Here is a 13556-nt window from a genome sequence, read left to right as displayed (position 1 = left end):
TATTCATATCTGCTGGAGAGCACATGCTGGGATTTATCTCACCCCAAACACCTATACACACACTCCCAAACTTACATTTACACTCATAAATAACATTTCTTTATAGTTTTAACACAGCATCGTCAAATCCTCTGTGACATCACTGTCTTAAAATCAGTCTCAGTTACCGAGTGAGACGACATGCATTGAATAAATTGCTAGAAGAGAAATACATCACATGTTGATTGAATACATCCAGTTCGGCACAATGTTTGCACAACGGAAGGAAAGGCTGGAATGAATAGTTCGGAATTACGTCCTTAAACTTATATATGGTCGAGAGAGTCCATATCAGAAATGTCATGTGATCTATAGGTGATTAAAAGGCTTTTAGGCTATTGATCATGAACGATTCGTTAATTTCGAACGGTTCTTTAATTGCGATTCTGAAGAAAAAGTCACGTGAGCAAAGCGTCGCAAATTCTCGGGAATTGTGTAGTTCATCTCTGATAAACTCTATGCAGTGCATTATAGAGGAAACAGAATTACTTCATCTCATGAGTCCTTTTGTCCGAGTCGTTCATTTTTTCGTTCCGTGTACTGTACATTTATATGCAATTATAAATCTTCATCATCTTCGGCTTCTCCCATTAGGGGTCGCCACAGCGGATCATCCGTCTGCACTCTGTCCTCTACATCTGCCTCTTTCAAATGTGAACTACCTACATGTTTTTCCTCACCACATCCATAAACCTCCTCTTTGGCTTTCCTCTTTCCTCCTCCCTGGTGACTTCATCCTCAGCTTTTTTCCATGATATACCCTGTGTTCCTCCTCTGCACATGTCCAAACCATCCCAATTGAACCTCCCTCACCTTGTCTCCAAAATCCTCATAGCAAATAATGCATCTGTGGTGCTCTTCCCCAGCATGAAACCATACTGTTGCTCACAGATGGTCACCTCTTCAGCCTAGAACTGAACACACTCTTCAGTATGTAAACATGTTGAGGGATCTGCTTACTAAAAATAGAACATTTGATTTTTTTAACCAAAATGAAATAAATGACTCAAAGATTTGTTCATTTTGATGAACGAAATTCAAAAGAACCAAGTCACTAAAATGATCTGATCCTTCCATCACTAACTGTATTTTAGAGAGCATATGGGCTGCTGGTTGAAATTTTCAGTTTGTCACTGGTGTTTGTCTGCCCCCTGCAGGCCGGAGTGTGTGGGTGCGAAGAGGGCTACACTGAAGTCATGACGTCGGATGGAGTGTTGGACCAGTGCACCTTGATCCCTGTACTGGAAATTCCCACCGCAGGAGACAGCAAAGCTGGCGTTAAGACCATCAGGGGAATGAGCCCGACGCTGGCCAGCGGGAGCCTGCCCGGGCGCTCCGGACGAACCTGGTACCTGCAGCCATTCGGACCAGGTGAGCAAACAATCTTAGGACATGCACTCTTTATGGACACCTGACATTTCCAGCCATGTGTGTTTTTTTCCTCAAACATGTACCAGGCACACAATTGTATAATATGTGGGAGCATAAAATTTCCCTTTACTTGATCTCGGAGAACCAAATCTGTTCCAGCAAGACAATGCCCCTTTGCACAAATTAAGCTCCCTAAAGATATAGTTTCCATGGGTGGGAGTGGAAGATCTCCTTCTATACATCTCAGACCTCCACCCTATTGAACACTTTTGGGATGAATCGGCACTCCAGGCCTCCTCACCTCACCTACCATTTTTCCAAGCACCCTCCAAAATCTAGTGAAACATATTCCCAGAAGAGTGGGAGTTATTCTAACAGCAAATGAAGACTAAATGTTTATAGGAATGTGCCAAAAAAACTTTATACAAAACTTAAGATCAATTCTCCACCAGCTTTTGTTCATATAGTGAACAAGATTTTAAGGTCAGATTTTAATTATCAGGCTTGGTCTTGATTTTTCAATGTTTATTCTTTTTTTTTCTCAGATGGCACGCTAAAGACCTGGGTTTACGGCGTGGCAGCTGGAGCGTTCGTCCTCCTGATCTTCATCGTCTCCATGTCTTACTTAGCCTGGTAAGAACATTTCACATTCGTGGAAATGCTTTACACTATGCGTTTTCTTTTTTTCATCCAAAGTTTATACATTACAGACTCTCCAACAAACACTAATTAATTATATTATGTCAAAGAATGTGAAATATAGCATGTGGAATATAAGCCATGTTGGAATGTGGATTATATTGCATGTCATTTTTAGTACAAATATAATTTTTCTGTCTCTGCTTTATTCAGTATATTTGTTCATGGTTATTAGACACTTCTATCATGACACAATTAATAACATTTACATTTATTCAGTGTGACTTGCATATATCTCATGTACACCTGAGCAGGTGAGGGTTAGGGCCTTGCACAAGGGCCAAGCAGTGAGTTGGGGGAGGATATGAACTCATGATGTGAGTGGAAGTCCAACAGATTAGTGATAGACCTGGGATATGAACTCATGATGTGAGTGAAAGTCCAACATTCTAGATTAGATTAGATTAGATTAGATTAGATTAGATTAGATTAGATTCGAATTTATTGTCATTGTGCAGGGTACATGTACAGAGCCAATGAAATGCAGTTAGCATCTACCAGTAGTGCATAGATAGCTTATTTATTCTAAGGATAGACCTCGGATATAAACTCATTATGTGAGTGGAAGTCCAACATCTTAAGGATAGACATGTTATTTGGAGACCAATCTGCACCTAAGAACAAGCCTAAAGATCCAAAAAGTTACTGAGCAACTCAGGAAGGATGGATTTGGTTTGTAATTGAATATTAAAAGTCTACTATGGTGGCTCAGGATTGCAGTTTGAACAGTTTTGTATTTACAGACCCATCACTCTAGTACACCTTAAGAATGGGAAAATGATGGGTTCACTTTTGAATCTGGTTCCTCTCAAGGTTTCCTCCTCAGGCTATTTCAGGAAGTTGCCATAGTCACCACTAGCTTTCTTATTAGGGATTATAGGTACTAAACTTGTAAATTCTAATTATAAAACCTCTTTATATCTGTAAAGCTGTTTTGGGACATTGTTAAACACGGTCTACAAAATAAAACTGAATTGAGCAGAAAGGCCAGACCTGGTTTTCCAACATAAAGACCAAGCACAAAGAAGTGAGAAACAGAGTACTGCACAACAGGCTCTGTTGTAACAGGAAACCAGTCATTGACAGGATATGATTAGGCTTGACTTGAAAAGCAATTACTGATATCACCTCATTAACTAATTTCCCATTAATCATATCCATTTATTTTTTTTGTTTTGTCGCCGTCATCTCCAGCAACAGCTACGAATGTTTATTTCAATCTGATTATGTGAAGGCGTCAGCCATCCAAGTCCAGTTTAGTTTAGTTGCTAATTTGTAAATGATGACATTACAGAAAGAGACAATATGAATTGTAGCGTACGATTACATTTTCATTTGAATTTACTTTGCCGGGATTTGGCAGTTGCCCTTATCCAAAGTGATTCCAAAGTCAAAAGGCAAAGGGAACAAAGCGGATGGCACTGGTTGGCATTGTTGAAGCTGCTGTCCATTGGTGAAAGTTTCCTATAAATGAAATGTAATTGATTTGAACGGAATTGACTTTGATCCTTTGGAAAACTGTGGTAGAAAAAAAAAAGCCCTAATGCTGTTCTAATCCTCCGATGGATTTTAATATTTGAACACAAAGTTTATGTATATCCAAAAATTCAATTGAATCTAAAAAGAATTTGATACACTTTTTAAAAATCCCATTCCTGTGTGGAGAATTGTGCTGAAGCAACACCTTGGACCTAAATCCCTAAAATCTTTGCATGTTTGTGTTTCCTTCGCAGCAAAAAGCCAAAGAAACCCCAGAGAAGACAGATGAACAACAGACTGAAGCCCCTGACGCTGGCTTATGATGGTGACGCTGATATGTAGCCCCCTTCAAACCCCCCGAACCCCTCTCAACCCTCAGCTCCACAGCTGCCTACTTACAGACTTTACGCAATATGCGTCTCCTTTTTTCTATGATATTTTCCGAAACCTCAGACTGGAACCCCCTATTTATATAATTAGCCCAGGTTTGTTCCCCTTCCCTCTTTTTTACGTTTCGAATTTTCACCGGAGCCTTTCGACGAACTCGTATCTTCTTACGGAAAAAAGGCATTGCCTACGCTTTTCTGCCAACAATTAACAAGGACTTGTCTTTGGGGAAAGGAAAGCTATTGGAGAGGGAGGGCACTGGGGAACTGAGGCAGTTTTTTTTGTTGTTGTTGTTTAGAAAGCACAAGGATAACCGTTTCTTCCTCAGGCTGCGTTCTCTCGATTGCTCATATAATTGATCTACGGTATTCAGTATTTTGGCATGGGATACTAGGTTGGTACTCTGGTTTTACAGGCCTGCTAGCGCCCCTCTTTCTACCCAAACCCTGGCCTGCTTTTCTTCCTCTCCATGTTTCAGGTCCTGTTTTGCACTATATTAGTGCAGCATGATTACTTAGAACCTTGCCATAGAAAACTGCCTCTTCTCAATACAATGTACAGTCATGTGTTAGACGTGTAAAAAAAAAACAATTGCCCATTTTTTGCATAATGAACTCTGTTAACTTTAACTCTTGTTTGTGATACGACGGGATACAGTTGTAAAAAAAAAAAAAAAAAAAATCATTGCCAGTACCCCTTGTACAGCTGAAATCTGCTAAATGTCCTTTTTCCTGTCTGATTTTCTGCATCACAGCTATAGGATTTTATTTTTCATTCAGTTTTTTCATGAAATGTACACAATTTCATTCAGTATTGCTTGGCTGATTCCAAGGGCTCCATTATCACAATCTGGAGGCTTTGATCATTTTCAGACAAAGGGTCATGGGATTGGAAAATGTGATCATGGAAATGGATCAACCAATGAACCAATGACAAGTGAGATGGGACATGATTTATTTATTTATTATTATTATTTTTTAAATAAGGTGTGAAAACGGAAAAAAAAACTTTAGCCAATCAGCACATGATCTCATGATATAATGTTTACCTGCTAATTTAATAAATCAACATAATGTTAATTTACAAACCAACCATTCATACCATACAAAGATTTTGCATGTATGTAGTACAATGCCTGTCAAAAGTGTGAGACACATACATGTTCCTTTCGTTTCTATGCGCAATCTCGGTAATTTAACAGTATGAAGATTGACCAAACAAATATGTAAATGTACAGATTTCGTTTGCATTGAAAAATCCTTCCTTAGCATGAAAAAGAGCTTTATTTTGTTTAGCTAAATGTTCAGCTAAAACTCTTTTGCCATGCTTTGCCATAAGATTCAGGTGCAGTGACAGGGCAGGCTGTTCCAGGCTCATTGTCTTGTTGTGTGATGAAGTAGCCTCAGAGAATGGTTGCCATGTTTGTTCCTTTCACCAGGAATAAGGCTCCAACCTTCCCTGCTCCAAAACAACACCAAACCTTTAAACTTCCACCTCTATGATCTGAGATTGTGGGGGTGAGGCAGTCTGCTAACATCTTCTCTTCTGTTACACAAGTTCTTAAACCAAAAATGGACACCACAGAACTTCATTCCTCTCATTTACTGTCCAATTCTTGTATGCTTTTTTATTTCACTTAGTTTGTTGCATAGAAACAACAGGAACATGCATGTGTCTTAAAAACTCTTGACAGCCAATGTATTAGTGGCCATCAATCTAAACATTGCCAAAACTAAAAAAACTTTTCAGCCCCTTAGGTTTTATTAAGTAACGAATCCCAAAAATCCAATGAAATGCTCCTCACTGTGTTAAAATAAAAATCAAACTTTGCCCACCAAAGGTTTGTGACAGATTGCTAGCTTGGATTAGCCTTTAATATTCTTAATACAGAAATGTACCCACCCAGAAAGTGCCCACCTGCAACACTATGGGAAGGATTTAAACTGCATTTTAAAGCAATGGGTCCTGAACTGCATGTCATAGTCATGGTAAGCTGAAGGTTGTATCTCAGTGGTTAAGGGATTGGACTGAATCGAAGGTCACATGTTCAAATCCCACCACCACCAAGCTGCCACTGCTTGACCCCTTAACTGCTCAGTTGTAAATCGCACTGGATAAGAGCGTCTGCCAAATGCATAAATTAATATAAGCAATGTTACAGTATCTAACTAGCTTGCTAACAAAGCGGTTTGAAACTTTGCTAAGTACTGTGCTAGCTAGCTAGTTCCACCTATTTGGCTGCAAATTACTGAGGCTAAAAATGACCATGTGTTGAGAGCAATTGCTTGTGATTGCAATGAGCCAGCGTTTGAAAACACTTGTTCTACCTGGTGATGAACGAAAAATGGCAGAAATGAAGCTGATGATGGAGCGTGTGTTTAAGCATAACCGTGAAGGTTTTCATTTGCCGCTCTATTTAACAAAACATTTTTCGAACATAATTAATTACGGTGTTAATAGGAGAACTGTAATCATCATCAAGCCGAAGTGGCTTTTCATTTACAGTTTGTACAACTGAAAGGAATGTTTACTTATTTTTTTCCTGTAAATTCATGCATAATGATTTTAAGCATTTTATGTATAATATATAAATAAGTTGATCTCTTTTTTTTTTTTTTTAATGCACAGCTCCTGTGTGTGTGTGTGTGCGTGTGTGTGTGTGTGTGTATGACTGAGTAAGTTAGACAGGGCGAGAGTGTGAGAGAGCGAAAGTCAATAGCTACTGATCTTTCCTGGGCCGATGCAGATTTACTATGTGAAAACCGTTGCTAAGCTTCGTCCTTTTCCTACAAGTTGTTTATATGTATCTGATGAATTGCTGATAATAAACAACAGAAAAAAAACCTTGATTTGTCATGGTGTTTACACTTATTTATGACATAAACACAAAAGTTAACAGGGGTGGAAAGAGGGATGTGATAGTTCCTTGGTCACATGTTGAACTTCGAATTGGAAGGTCATGAGTTAAATCTCTGATCAGCAACCCAGAGCCTTCACCATTAAGCTCCCACTTCTCCAGCACAATAGTTGTTTTTTTTCCCAAATTTATAACAGGTTTTGTATGGGCCACTAGATGGCGACAATGTCCACACAATTGTTACCACAAACCTGTAAGCACACAGTTGTATAGGAAGTCTCTGGGTGTGTAGGCAGAACATTTTCCATTCAATTGTTTCAGCAGATCAAAAACCTGTCCATGAATATATGCTTTACATGGGTCGGAAAGGAGGATATTGAGTGGTCTGCTATGGAGCTTTGACCTTAACCCCAATATACACCTTTGGGATGAAATGGAATGCTGACTGCACTCCAGGCCTCCTCACCTCACCTACATCAGTTCCTGATTTTACTAACAGACTGAAGGAGCACAAATCTCCGAGAGGAACATCTTCACAGAAGAACAGAGGTTATTGTATGGGGCAAATAGTTCTAAATGTGGACTTGGATGTTCACAAGCACAAACAAATCTTAATCTTATGCTCAGGTGTCCATGTTGTGTATGATAGTTTAAGATAAGTGTAAGATATTTATGTACTGTTTTATTTTATAAAGCCAGAAAAAGCTTTTGATTGAAGGACTTGAAGGTTAACACTGATTTCTATTCTGAAAATAGGATTAAATTATTTTGTTAATGTCCCAACATCATGATTAATGTGAATGATTTCTCACAAGCAAGATTTCTTTAAATTACGCTCATTTCAAATACCTATTATGCATAATATTGGGAATTCTATAGTATCATGAGTAATATACAGTAGATACATTTATTAAAATATCACTCTATCATTTTAAATCTAATTAAGAGTTGGAGATTGGAGATGGCTGGGGTAAAGATTAGATTTACATTTATAGCATTGGCATATGCTTTTATCCAGAGCAACTTACGTTTATCTTATTCAATTGAGAATCTATAAGGTTAAAAGCCTTGCTCAGGGGACCAGGAGTGGCAGGTTGGTGCGGCTGGGATTTGAACTCATGACCTTTGGATCCAAAGTCCAATGTCTCAACCACTGAACTAAATATATTTAATCCCATTTATTGTTTATGTGAATTATAACTTGAATCGATGCATTTACTCTAATGTCCACTAGATGGCAGCACAAGACAATAACAACAGCTGAGGAGAGCAGACAGATTAAAAAAAATTTTTTTTTTTTTTTTGCACTCGTTCATATTACTTTGTATTAAAATATAACGGGATATTACACAGTTCCATTATGTTAATAAGTGAATTTTTCAGTGCCTTTAAAAGCTTTAAATCCTGCACCACAGCACACCAGATAATCTTAATGACCAAAAAGCAGTATCAAGACCCTACAAAAATCATCAGACGGATGTATTTCATCTCCAAATCAAGCGATTTTGTCATACACTATATGGACAAAAGTATTGGGACACCTGACTTTTCCAGCCAAGATGTGGTACTTCCTCAAAATGTTACCCCCAAACTTATAGGCACACAATTGTACAAAATGCAATTGGATGTGGTACCATGAAAAATAAATACTGTATAGTGTAATGTTAAAATGTTGATTTTTTGATTAAGTTCCCTGTAATATAATATAAGATAATATAATATATTACATATATTCCCTGTAATATAGATATAATACACCAACCTTTCATCTCCGTACTCATAAAGGTCTTATCTTACATATACCCCAAAACTGTCCTTGGTATTTTCTGTTGTTACCAACTGAATGACCACATGCTGACACTCGAGACTCCTCCAGAAAGGGTAATTAAGTGTATACTATGTATAATTAAATGGGTATATATATATATATATATATATATATATATATATATATATACTCTCAGCATCCAGACAGTTCGTTTCTCTAAACATTCAGCTGCAATACTTTGCTGTGCCTTTGTAAAACTAAAGCCAAAAATGTTCTTCACTAGTTGGAGAATTCTTTCTTGTGATCCAGTTCATCCCAGAGCGGTTTATTAGGATTTAGGTGCGGTGACTGAGCAGGCCGTTCCATAGATAGATAACACTCCAGACAACTCTTTGCTCTCTAAATAATAACAGAGTTCGGTCTTATGCTTCAGGTTATAGTGGTGAAACTGGTACCAATGAGTCGCGATCCAGACCAAATTGCATGGTGTTAAAGAATGGAATGGTTGCCATGTTTGGTGTTTTTCACCCAGATAAATCCTCTAATTTTCCCTGCTGCAGTACAACCCCAAACCATTAAGCTTCCACCTCAATGTTTGACTGTGGGGGGGGTGGCAGTCTACTAACAGCATCTCTACTGGTCTCCATCTTACATTAGTTCTTTTTGTCGATCTAAAAATGTCTAATTTGGACTCCACAGAACTTTCTTCCAGTCACAAATCATATGTCTTTGCCTTTTACTGAGCCTTATTTCATAGAAACTAATGGAACATGCATATATGTATTTAATTTATCAATACTCATGCCATGCACTTTTCCAAATTTGTACATTTTATATCTGTCTACTTAAAAGAAAGAAATTCAGATAAGTTTAAGGATATATTAAATAAATTGTAATTTCCTTGTTAACTGCAAACAATATGAGTTTGCTTAAAGGTCAGGCAAAATGCTTAAAGTAGACTGATAACATTCATCTATTTCAGAATATACTTCAATACGACTTGAAGGCGCCTGGGTGTCCTCCATATAGTTAAGCCAAATCTGGTCTTAATCAACTGGGCAACAATAGTCCTATGATTATAATCACGGCCTCGAGCCTCTGGGAATCTTCAGTCCTCATTATTTAATCAGCAATTATCACAATCATGTCTCTTGGTCCTCATTCCAATTGAATTCCACAGTAAAGGATAGGAAGTCCCATAAACTGACCCAATCAATTCAGTCCTAATGCAAGGTCACGTCAAGTGACTGACAACGTCCCAACCGCTGAGCTATCAAGATGAAGGGAAATTTCATTAAGCCAAGAAGATCTCAGGTACAGGAAAGTGGATTTGTTTCCGGACTATCAGATCGGATCGGAATAACGAGAGCGTGGGATCACTTAAAATGAACCACCTTTAATGAAATATATAATAAAATTAGGCTCGGACTCTATTGCGCTGTTAAGATGAGTGGATCTGCATCTATAGATGAGGTCTGATTTGTAACGAATATTTTAGCTACGGATCAAGAAAAAGGAAGAAACTTGGGGCCTTTTTAATGCATAAGAGTAAAATAATAAAGGATAAATATATATTTGTTTACTCATTCATGTTATGTGATATTTGGCTTCACAAAATCAAAATGAGACACAGATTCCCACAACATGTCATAAACCCTTAGACATTATTGACTATTTTTGAGTTTATTCAGTTCCTTGTGGTACCTTTAGAAAAATTCAAAGAATTCGTTCTCAGTCGAGTCACATAGGATCATGCGTTTTTGCACGATAGCTCTACAGTGAAGCACCAAAAAGGTGCTTTAATTAAAAAAAATTAGGACAAGTGCCCCCCCCAAAACACACACACACACACACACACACACACACACTCACACACACACACACCTTTTTTTTATTCACTTTGCATACATGAGTGATAAATGTGCACTTTAAAATTGTTGGTCTGTGCACTTAGAGAACCTATAAAGCAGGAAAAAAAAGATGAAAGCTATAATGAGTCCAACACCTATATCTAAAATGGATTTCCTTACAAAAATAGGCTTCATTGCTTAATGCAGTCTGGATGGAATTGCATGGGATTGAAGTATGGAATTGTAGCCATGGTGGTTCCTTTCGCATGGAACAAGTCTCCAATATTCCCTGCGCCAAAACAACCCAAAGCCTCCATGTTTGAATTTACATACAGTATTATCTCATGTTCTTCATCTTCCAGATGTTTTTCTATTAGAGATAAAATGAATGAATTTGGACTCCATCAAACTTTCTTCCACTCATTCCCTGTCCAATTCTTGTGTCTTTTTTCTACCATTTATCCAGTTTGTTGCATAGAAATAAAAGACAGAAGGAACTTCCACATTTTTGACATGGTTTGCTTGAATGGTAAGATTTCTGTTTCAGATATGTTTTGCACCACTTCAAATGGATGCAAATGTAATATTTTCAAACACAAAGTATGGCCAAGTGTGCATTGCACTTCAATGGTGTTACTGCATGGTGGATTTACAGAAAAGTAACTTTTTTCTGGACGATTGTGTGGTATATGTATTGCTCTAGAAAGCGTTTGAAACAAAAAACGAATGCAAAAGGGGCCGTTCAGACTTTCAAAACGAGCTCCAGTACATGCAGGCTGTAACCCGGCGTATTCTAAAGCTCTGTGGTGCTTCGGTGCTGCAGATGCTCTGGACATTGTTGAGCACTTATCACCCAGGCAGTGTCTCTGAGTCTTGCCATCAGTCTAATTGCCATGTGGAAGCACTTGATACACACCAGCTGCATCCTGCGACCGCTGCTCACCACCCACATTTGTCAGTGCCTTTAGGGGCCGCTTTTACACCCAGATGAGCCGCACTGCAAGTAGCCACCACCTCAAAACTGGGGCCCCTGAACGTCATTCACACACGCCGCTCAACCTGATCGTTCGACCGTTTCTCCTTTACTGTTTCACGTCCATGTTGCTTGACACGCAGCCCAGGATGGGTCTAATTGAAAACCTTGGCGCTATACAGGCATCGGCGCCGGCAGAGTTCGCTCCCCTACTTGGTCAACATCTGCTTAAACAATCGGGCATTGAGCCATGACAGCTGAGCGGCGTCATACACAGCGCGGCGCTCAGCTGCCCCGGCCGTCTTTATCTGTCACTTCTCTTCTGCAGAGCTATTAGGAAGTGGAAGTCTGCACCCTGTAATCTCCTGTGCTTTTGTCGCCGATTAGATGGTGCGAACACGAGCGAATGCGCGTGAGCGTGGGCCAAAGGTACGGCGTGCTGGATTAGACCCACTTGACCTCATGATTAGTACCACGCACTGTGCACTTTCGCGCTGGAGTATCAGGCAGCCTGGGACGTAGAAAAAAGGAAGGAAAAGGAATGGAAAGGGAATGGAGGGGGATGTGATTTCGCATGCAGGTGTCCTCTCATGGACCCACTCAGAGGCATCATTCTTTCTCAATGCTGACTATTATTATTTATGAGGTTTCTATAACTAGGCATGGAATTAAAGCCCTCATTTGCATAAAGTAATAGAAAACAAAGATATGGCGGAGATACACGGGGGTTTGTTCTAGCTTGTGTATTTTGAGAAGGTGGCAGAAAACTTGAAAAGAGCTTCATATTTTACTTCTACCCGCTGAAATCTCAGCTCGGGTTTATTACTGAGGAGAAATAAGACTCAACTGAGAATAAAGAGCGCCCCAAGTGCAGAATGCAAAATTCAGATTTGATATATATGCGTGTGTGTAGGTGCATTCTTTCTCTTTGTGCTAAGTTCGAGTCCCGATGAAAACTTTCTGCCAATCTAACCCATGAAATGATGTGATATGATGTGATATGACAGTATATGCATTGCATCCAGGTTGTATCCTCCAGCAAAAACGTGAACAGCTTGTATGAATCGCAGTGAATCCGGGCAGGTGATTAATCCCTGCAGGCCCTATCGCTCCAAGCCGGGACTGCGAAGGCTACCGGAGCCATTCACAACCGCATCCCATCAGCCCACCGCCTGAGTTATGGTGACATGCCTGGGCCGTGGCGATGCGCTTCCAACGAGAGCGCCACAGATTTATGAAGGCGGACCTGTGGTGTCTTTTCTTCTGACCTCTTCGCTTGCTCGTACTTTTCTCCTCCTTAACAACTGAGCCTGTCAGGGGAACGGCGATCTATCATGGCACAAACAAGAACACAGACTCAGCATATGCCGAACCTTTTGTTATGTTCCTCGCTGACAGCTTATCGTTGAAATGTACGGCTCAAGCAGCATCCAAACCTTATGATTATTTATGCTTTGCTTTATATGTCCAAATGACCATCATTACCATTAGAGCCAGTATGCCTGACTAGAGTATCCTTCATCACACACTCCACTGATTCGGAACAACACTGTACATCTCATTTGCCTTTACAGTATATATATATTGTACAAGTGGAATCATTTATAATGATTTCTGATCTCATCTGAGGTTTCTTCATCTCCTCTCAAGCTTTCTCTGAGTTGTTGCTTCCTCTTGGCCATTTAGGATACATCTGGATTTTAAAAAGTGGTAGCTCAATGTTGGATTTCTCATCAGAAGGTCGTGAGTTTAAATCCCAGCACAACCAAGTTGGCACTGTTGGGCCTTTGAGCAAAACCGTCAACCTTTAATTGCTTAGCTGTGTAAATCAGATGATTGTAAATGGGATCATATAAAGTTGTCTGCCAGATCATGTAAGACAAAGCAAGCTGCATGGTCAACAAAGATCTTGGTCAACAACTTGTGGTAGTCAAATTATGTTGCATTGGACGTTCCCGGACTCTCAGTTCAGGCCTGGACCTGTCTCTGCAAAGGTACATTTTTCCGAAGGCTCTCGTTTCTGTCTGCTTTTGGCAGTAGGTAAATTGTCCACACTAAATAAATAGCTGGTGTGTATTATGGGGGTGTATGAGCTCCAGATCCTTCATTACTCAGAGAAGATGTTGATGCAGT

At 39.4% G+C, this 13556-nt stretch overlaps 1 protein-coding gene across 1 annotated transcript in view; it reads left to right on the top strand.

The window, feature by feature from the left end:
• Nucleotides 1-6811, top strand: part of thsd7aa (thrombospondin, type I, domain containing 7Aa) — a 115094-nt gene extending 108283 nt beyond the window's left edge. The window contains exons 26-28 of the mRNA XM_046844323.1: nt 1197-1410; nt 1956-2043; nt 3843-6811. Coding sequence (XP_046700279.1) covers nt 1197-1410; nt 1956-2043; nt 3843-3930 — 390 coding nt within the window. The 3' untranslated portion in view covers nt 3931-6811. The remainder of the gene's footprint in view (nt 1-1196; nt 1411-1955; nt 2044-3842) is intronic.
• Nucleotides 6812-13556: the final 6745 nt, after the last annotated feature.

Source organism: Silurus meridionalis, chromosome 29, assembly GCF_014805685.1.
Source record: "Silurus meridionalis isolate SWU-2019-XX chromosome 29, ASM1480568v1, whole genome shotgun sequence".
Lineage (NCBI taxonomy): Eukaryota > Metazoa > Chordata > Actinopteri > Siluriformes > Siluridae > Silurus > Silurus meridionalis.
The sequence above is the reverse complement of the archived record's forward strand: the minus strand, read 5'-3'. Positions and strand labels throughout refer to the sequence as shown.